General features: G+C 46.3%; 1 protein-coding gene across 1 annotated transcript; it reads right to left on the reverse strand.

Annotated features, from left to right (window-relative positions):
* Positions 1–4,684: 4,684 nt before the first annotated feature.
* On the reverse strand, positions 4,685–5,623 carry LOC137167577 (olfactory receptor 52P1-like). Its single transcript, XM_067569791.1, has one exon. The coding sequence runs from the start codon at positions 5,621–5,623 to the stop codon at positions 4,685–4,687; it is 939 nt and encodes a 312-aa protein (XP_067425892.1).
* Between the last annotated feature and the right edge of the window lie 3,612 nt (positions 5,624–9,235).

Consider the following 9,235-nt stretch of genomic DNA (forward strand, 5'->3'; position numbering starts at 1 on the left):
TTCCAGCGTGGGAGCTGCTGTGATGCAAGTGCGGAGACCATTAATAGACTTCTGCGAAGGGTAGTGACTTTTGGAAATGTGCAGAACATAATTGACGGGTTTGCCACAATGGGGTTCCCAAACTGTGGTGGGGCGATAGATGGCACGCATATCCCTATCTTAGCACCAGAGCACCTTGCCACAGAGTACATAAACTAAAAGGGATTATTTTCCATGGTGTTGCAGTCCCTTGTGGATCACAGGAGACACTTCACTGACATCAAAGTTGAGTGGCCTTCAAAAGGTGCACGACACGTATATCGTTAGGAACTCAGGTCTGTTAAAAAAGATGCAGAGACTTTCTTTCCTGGTCAAAAAATAACCATTGATGATGTTGAAATGCCAAAAGTGATCCTGGGAGACACTGCCTACACTGTGCTCCCCTGGCTAAGCGATAAGGAGTGGTTCAATAATAGCCTGAGCAGGTGCAGAATGGTGGTGTAATGTGGCTTCGGACGTTTAAAGGTTCGCTGGCACAGTTTGCTCACTAGGTTATGTAGCCTGATTTTGGGTGTATTAGTTATTTAATAGAGTTATAGGCTCGCCAATTTATCTGATCAGCAGATAATGAGGTTCTTGTCCCTGAACCAGGCTCCAGAAGAGTTTTATATGGACCCCGGGGTGCACAACAGGAAGATTCTTAGTGATAACCAAACTTGTATAATTTTATAAGCTTTTATTAAAATAACATAAAATGATAGACAAATGACTGATATAGACAAATGGATAATGGATAATACAATCTTAATTTTAGAGACTCATATGGTATATATATTTCTACGTTATGCTTTGGATTAATATACTCACACCCTTCCCTGATGACCTGGTTGAGAGAGATGTCTGGTTCCTCAATTCTTGAGTAGAGGGGTGGAGTAGGCAATGCTCGAGAGCTAAGAACTATAAGACTAAGACTAACACTACAAATAATACTAAGTATAAATGAAGAAGAAAAATCTTAACACTAACTAAAGAAACTTCAAGCAGGCGTAGCTGATGATCAATCGCCGAATAGCACGATGTGCCTCTTCTTATATCCCAAGAATATGGGTCCTCCTTCTAAGTCCAAACTTGGATTTACCACCCCCAAACTATTGGGGTACACATATTCTATAGGCTGGCAGGTTCATGTGTATTAACGACATATCCACATCCTTTCCAGATGGTTCTAGACAGTCTATTTATCTCACCTTTGTTATTTTTGGCCCTTTGTGGGTTCTGTGGTGTACTTGTAAAGCTTTCTTGGGGCCTAACCTGTGACAGCCCCCCCCCCCCCCGTTTTGATGCATCCTGACTTATCTAGGGTAAAGGTCCCGAATATATGTATGCTAACTGCGAAGCTGTCATACAGGATGCGGCCTGTAAGGTACCTTGCATTACAGCAAAATATATAAATTTATAACTGTATTATAATCAAACAATCATACTTAAATCTATAAGAAAAGATATATCTCTATATAATGCAATCAAGCAGGCAAGTCCTATGGGCTACAGTTAGACCAGAGTGAAAGCCACATCCCAATAGTTATCTCTGTCTGCTTTCTGCTCCATAAGGTCCGTGAGACAAAGTGGGAGAAGTTTCCCTTGGGTTAGGTCGTGGAGGCAGATAGGCTGGCTGCAAACTTTGAGCAGCCAGGTACCAGTGCAACACTGAGAGCTCTGCACCTCAGGGAAGCATTGAAAATCTGGTTTTGTAATGGGGCACAGTAATGAGCATCACTTATCTCTGCTGTGCCTTCCCATCCCAGCCCCCACCCATGAAGCGCTGTTCCTGCACCTCCACTTCTCTCACCACTCATCCCCTTGCTTGTTATAAATAAAGAGTCAAACATTTCAAATAAGTTATTTTTATTTATCATCCTTATCAGTGGAGGGAAATAAAACTACTTTAACAGTTGGCAAGCATTATAGTGAGGCTGGAAGGGGATACAAAACCATGGATGTCTGTGAAAACACAAAGCCCGCACATTGCCAGTTGTTATCAAGGCTGCTGCCTCTTTCTGCTCCCCTGAACTAGCGTTGAGTGGAGCATGTACTGCACCCTGCTAAAACCCTACGACCGTCTCCTTACAAACTGAATTTTGAGAAGATAAACAGAGCCAAACAGTCCTGTTGGTTAAGGAAGTGCGGAGTTGTGCAGCATACACAGTGCTCTGGAGATTTCCCAAAACTGGATGCTCCAGTCCCTTACCCAACATTGCTGGGATGACACACCGATCTGTGCAATTGGTAGTGACTGGTATGTGGAGCTAGCATTCACTTGAGAATAATAAGGGGAGTTCTTTTTACATTGCAACATTGCTTTTCATCTATGGGACTAGCTAACAATGGGTACCTTGTGCTTTGCTTGCCTTACAGTTGACAGCGTGGTCTGCAATGGATCGTCCACTTCTGCTGCGCAGCTGTCGCAGATTAGAAGGTGGAAAAAAAGGACTCAGGATGACATGATCAATAAGATAATTAATGTTTCCTCAACTGCTGACAAAGAGCTAAGAGCCTGGAGGATTTCATTGTCCGAAAAACTGAACATGGACATGGAGAACAGGAAAGCAACCCAGGAGTATTAGCATGCAACACAGGACGAGATGCTGTGTGTAATGAGGGATCAATGAGACATATTGAGGCATCTGGTTGAGCTGCAGGAACAGCAGCAGCAGGACAGAGTCCGTCTGGATTGCCTCTGGGTACATGCCTGGCCTTTATGCTGCTGGGCTGTGTTCTGTGATGATGCCTGCATATTTAATAAGAAAGTAGCAAGGGAAAGTGTTGTATTGCGATGGAAGAAATAAGGCCACTCTCCCCAGAAACCTCCTGCAAAGGATTGCAAAGCACCTACATGAAAGTTTCCTGGAGATATCATGGAGGATTCTCGGGCCATCCCTGTGCACATAAATAGTCTTTTCTGGGAAAAACCCTCTGCTTAAGTGGACCAACAACGAGGAAACCCCATCCCCACATCACCGCACAGTAATTTTTTTCTCTTCAACCTGCACCTGGAAAAGGGCTTTAAACTCGGAAATTTACTTACTCACCAGATGTGCCTTCCCCGACATCTCGGTCAGTCACGCTTTCCTGTGTCAGGTTGGGCTGCTCAAGGGTAACTAAGAGTGCCTGACTTTCAGGGAGAATGGAAACCGCACTGTACTGGCCCCTGTTCTCCTCATCCTCCTTTTCCTCATCCCCAGACTCATCATCGTTCATCCTGGACTCGGATTCTCCCAAGGTATCTACGCTGCATCGGGGGGGAGGGGATGGTAGGGTCACAGCTGAGAATCGCATGCAGCTCCTTATAAAAGCGGCATGTCTGTGATGAGAAGCCTGAGCGGTTGTTCACCTCCCTTATTTGCTGATACTCTTGCCTCAGCTCTTTGATATTAACGCAGCACTGCTGCATGTCACTGTTGTGCCCATTCTCCAATGCTATCTTTTCGTAGATATCCATCTTTCTTTTTCTGGATTTGAGCTGAACCAGAACAGACTCTTCTCCCCACAGACCAATGAGATCCAATCCCACAGGTCTACTCCAGGCTGGAGGGCATTTGGGGCATGCAGTTTGCATGACCGTTTCTGCGGGCAAGCTCTCTCCACGCTGAACAAACACGAAATGGGAATTCAAAATTTCCCAGAGTTTCACCAGGGGAAGCGTTGTTTTCCGTGTATGAGGCCACGGTACAGCAGAGTGCAAATGTCTAGAGTGGTCACAGTGGAACATTGTGGGATACCTTCCAGAGGCCAATGATGTCAATTTATGCAAAGTTCTGTCTACAATGCACTTAATTCGACCCATTCAATTTGACTTCAGCGCTACCCCTCTCGCGGATATGACTTTATGAGGTCAATTTTTACAGACATTTGGGTCAGCTGAATGGAATTCCCAGTGCAGACACATACATTATGTCAGTGGTGGTGAACCTTTTTTATGTCAAGGGCCTGATGGTGGCCCTGGCGGCGGGGGAGAATTCGGCGGCAGCGCAGTTTCACGGTGGTGGCGGGGTTCCGTGGGGGGGGGGGGGCAGGGCCCGCCGCCGACGTTCCCCGCCGCCGAAAAGGGACAAATGGCAGCAGGGTTTTCGGCAGCAGGGTTTCGGCGGCAGGCACTGCACCCCCCGCCCCATGGGCTGCTGCCGCCGTGAAACCGCGCCGCCGCCAAATTCCCCCCCGCCGCCAGGTCCAGAACAAATGATTTCGCGGGCCTTATACGGCCCGCGGGCTGGACGTTCCCCACCCCTGCATTATGTGGTCGATGGAAGCTATATTCCGTTGACCTAACTCAGCAATGTAGACCAGGCCTGACGAATGGTGAGAATCAAAAACCATACTGATGGAAAATAAGGCTGGGAGCATTTGAGAATCCATCAGTGCTCATGGTCTGGAAGTGATGGAAAGGGGAAGTGACAGGTTATGTGGGGGCGGGGTATGACAGGTGATGCAGAAAGAGATCAGGTAATCATCAGAGACATGGCACTTAGCAAAGGCGAGAGCAGTGCTTGGTGATGGAGTGACAAGACATTAGGTGTGAGGAACTTTTCAAATTGTGAAGTTCCACAAGGCTGAGTTCAGCCAGTTTAGGACAGAGCACACTTGATTAATGAAAAGACATCCTTTCTCTCTCCTGTCAGGCAGGTTTAAAGTCAGTGGCACCAGGCAATCACATTCTGCAGATGTATTTTCCTACTTTGTCACGAAGCTCTTTGGTTTTGACCGCATAAATGATAGGGTTGAGCATGGGGGGCAAAAGGAGATAGAGGCTGGCCAAGAGAATGTGAAGGTGGGCAGCAATATCCTGACCGAACCTGTGTGTCAGGGCGGAGAAGATGCTGGTACTATAAGATATCAGTATCACACAGATGTGGGCTGAGCAGGTGTGGAGTGCTTTTCGGTTGGCTTTCTTGGAGGAGATCCTGAGGACGGCTCTGATGATTAGCCCATAGGATAGGCCAATGAGTGTGAGATCTAACCCGATGATCACTAATAATATCACCAGGCCGTACATCCGGTTGACTGTGGTGTCACCACACGACATCTTCACCACAACGAAGTGCCCACAGAATATGTGGGGGATAACGTGGCTGGTGCAGAATGGCAGCCTTCGCAGTAGCAGGGGCATGGGAAGAACCAAGAGAACAGCTCGTATCAAACCCACTAGCCCTAGCTTAGCGATTCGTGCGTTGCTGAGGATGGTGGTGTATCTCAGAGGGTCACATATGGCGATGTAACGATCAAAGGCCATTGTCACAAGTATGGTTGAGTGCATAGCAGGAATAGTGTGAAGGAAAAACATCTGGGTGAGGCAGCCATCCACAGTGATGCCTTTGAAACCGAACCAAAATATGCACAGTGCCTTCGGCATTACAGAGGTTGTCATGCCAATGTCTGTGAGCGCCAGCATGCAGAGCAACAGGTACATGGGCTTGTGCAGGGTTTGCTCTTTACTGACAACAAACAGAATTGTGAAATTTCCCAACAGGCTGATGATGTAGGATGTAGAGAAAGGGATGGAAATCCAGATGTGGGCATCTTCCAGCCCAGGGATGCCATTTAGGATGAATGTTGGAAGGCCGGAGGAAGTGAGATTGAAATCCTCCATGAGGTCGCGTCACCGATCAGGATGTGAAATGCTCAGATTCCTGTGAAGGGAGAAGCCCAGGGAGGGGGGTTATGCATTTGATAACAAATAGCACAGTAAATAATTTATAGTTAATAACAATCTAGAAAGAGGGGTGAGCAGTGAGGTGGCAACATTAGTCCCCTCTAGTTGGCACTGGGGAGGCCTCATTTGGAGTATTGTGTCCAGTTTTGGGCCCCCCACTATAGGAAGGATGTGGACAAATTGGAGAGAATCCAGCAGAAGGGAACAAAAATGATTAAGAGTCTGGAGCACATGATTTATGAGGAGGGACTGAGGGAACTGGGCTTGTTTAGTCGGCAGAAGAAAAGTGAGGAGGGATTTGATAGCATCCTTCAACTACTTGAAAGGAGGTTGCAGGGAGGATGGAGCTAGGTTGTTCTCCGTGGTAGTACATGACAGTGTGACGCTGGCTGGATTAGGGGGACTCTTGAGGTTTATTCAGGAGCTCTGATTACTCTTTTCTACACCAATCTCGCATTAGGGGTGTCACGCTGGCTGGTTTGGAGGGAGGCATTTATTATATGGTTTAACATCAGTATGTCAAAATCATAATAATTCATATGAGATATGCCATGTCAGTTACTGTTTGAAAGGCTATAATGTTCTAAGTAAGATGATAATGTTTATGTTCATATGTTATATGTGTAATGGAAGTTATGGATTGTAGTAAGAAGTGAGAGCTTAAGGCCTGTAAAACAGGCTAAGGCCTAAATGGAAAAAGCCGAGTGAACAGAAGTATAAGGGGTCACTCAAGTTAACTGAGACTGGTATAGGAAAGTGCTGATTCTGGAAGGTTGTAAGACTGCCAAAATATTACTAAAATATGTAGTGGGTATAAGAGGTACCAAGATACTAACACTCTGAAATGACACTTTGATTGGTAGAAATGATACATGGAGTGGCGGTGCCCAAATCAGCCAATCAACAGAAAAAGGTGGTATTAGACTACATCAGGAGAGTGGCAACTACCTACGTGAAAGGGGGCAGACGGAAAGTGTACGTAACAGTGTATAAAAGAGGGTGTCAGAGGGAATACCGGTGTCCGGTCCAGGGGATAACGGAAAGTTCTGCCGTTGGGCCGAGACCACTGTAACGCCGCCTATGCGAAACTGACCCAGAGATACTCTGTAAGTCATTTCTCATTGTGCTGCACGCAATAAACCTGGCCTGGGTGCCTTCGTTGCTCAGCTAATCTGTGGTCGTGTTGACTCATTCGATCGTGAGAGCCGTCTCAGTTTCCTGGCCAGAGCTGGGACAGCATCTACACAGGGACACATGCACGCAGCCTACACTGATAAACATCGGTGACCAACACACCGATTACCACATGGATATGTTTGATATATCTGTATTTCAAATTGTGCTGTGTCTGGGTCACACCCCAGACAGGATGGCTGCAGAACAATAACCTGCTTAAAGGCCCATTAAGAGATCCACAGATACAAGGGGCCAGGGAGAGAATCAAAGGACTGAGACCCATCCAGGTACTGGATGTACAGCAGCGGGATTATATAAACCTGCAAACTCCACAATTCTACGAGAAACCTGATATATATGCACTTTCAAATCATTTATATGTGTCTGATTGCTTTAATCCTTTAACATTTCTCTTATAGTTAGTTTCTTTCTTTTTATAATAAACCTTTAGTTTTAGTTACTAAAGGGTTGGCTGGCAGCGTGGTATTTTGGGTAAGATCCAAATTTATATTGATCTAGTAATATGGCTGACCCTTTTTGGTAAAGAGCATAGAGTTTTAAGTAACTGGTCTCTTTACTGGACCTAGTGGCTTATTGGGAGCCAGAGATTGATATGCAGTAAAGGAGGTTGTGTATATTTTGTTTTAGCTTCTTGGTAACCTGTGTGGGGAATCAGAAGAGCAGTTTGTGGCTGGTTGGGAAGTCTGGCTTCAGAGTCACCCACCAGTGCTGGGAGAATCTGCTCTCCTTTTGCAGCCTGCCCTGACCTTGGCATTTTCAAGTGGTTACCTTGGGCAGGGACAGGTCACACTCGGCCTAAATAATTTGTTGCCACCTGCAAAGGTTGCCACCTAACTGCTCAACCCTCTTTGTAAATTGTTATTAACTATAAAAATATTTACCGTGGTATTTGTTACTGAGTGCCTAACCCCTCTTGTTGGGAATCTCTCCCTTCACAGGATTCTGAGCATTTAACATCCTGATCGGTGCTTTGACCCCCTCATAGTGGTTTTCAACCTCACCCCCTCCGATCCATCAAAATTTGTCCTAAATGGCATCCCTGGGCTGGAAGCTGCCCACATCTGGATTTCCATCCCTTTCTCTATGTTCTACATCATCAGCCTGTTGGGAAATTTCACGGTTCTGTTTGTTGTCAGCAAAGAGCAGACCCTGCACAAGCCCATGGATCTGTTGCTCTGCATGCTGGCACTCACAGATATCGGCATGTCTACCTGCGTTGTGCCGAAGGCACTGTGCATATTTTGGTTCTGTTCCAAACGCATCACTGTGGATGGTTGCATCACCCAGATGTTCTTCCTTCATGCAGTTACTGCTATGCAATCAGCCGTCCTTGTGACAATGGCCTTGAAAAGTTCTTTGCACTTAATGTCTTATCACTCCAACACCAAACACTGCTTTCTCCAACTCTCAATTGATCTCTTTCAGTGTCACTCTTCCTCCCCCATCCCCACATACCCTGTCACTCTACCCCTCCATGACATCCACACCACAAGCGATGGTGGCTTCTCATATGTTCTGAGCCCCATTTTCCATCAGTATGGTTGCTGATACTCACCATTCCCCACTCTCCTCTATCTTTGACTCTTTTGCCCCTCTCTGCCATCACAAGGTCCTCAGCTCTATCACCACTAGGATGCAGCAATCTCCTCCAGTCATGAGTCTCCCCAAATTGGTCTCTCTGAAACTTAACTAGGAGACACTTGGCGTTTTCCCCTCTGATTATTCCCCCCGAAGGCATGAAATCTGCCCTCAATTATCAGTTCATTTTGGGACACACATTGCACACAGACTGGGGTCAAGCAAAGAAAAAATCTATTTCTTAGAAAAATCACAGGTGCAAAGATGAAATAGTGAGGAAAAGCAAACATAGACGAGTTACACAGAAAATAAACAAAGATGCAACCTCAGGCTTTCCACATCTATACTAGTCAAGTTCCCTTTTCTAATGCAAGTGACCTGTTGTCTGTGAAGAGTTTCCCACGTGCCTTCCGTCATCAAGGGGGATTCCCAGATATCATCCCACTTAGACGCTGCAGAATGGCACAGTCTGTGACATTTTGGGCAGCACCTAGACCCATAAAGGGCTCTGTCACCAACTGCCTTGTAACCTTGGGGGCCTTAACACTGTGCTGTTATGACTCACGGCCCTGCCACCAGTAACCAGCCTACAAGTATCATGGTTGCACGCTTAATTCCAGCAGCCGACTTACTCCTTGCAGGGTGATGCCAACAGCTTCTGCAAATTCATCTCCCCGAGTTCTCATCAAAAGGAAGTCCAGAAAGGACGGGAAATAATGTGGGGTTTCCTCCATTTGTTCCCATGCTGGTGGAGGACATTATTTGAAGGACATT

The sequence above is a fragment of the Emydura macquarii genome, unplaced genomic scaffold (assembly GCF_026122565.2).
Source record: "Emydura macquarii macquarii isolate MOO-44397 ecotype Brisbane River unplaced genomic scaffold, CSIRO-AGI_Emac_v2 contig_2938, whole genome shotgun sequence".
NCBI classification, from domain to species: Eukaryota; Metazoa; Chordata; order Testudines; family Chelidae; genus Emydura; species Emydura macquarii.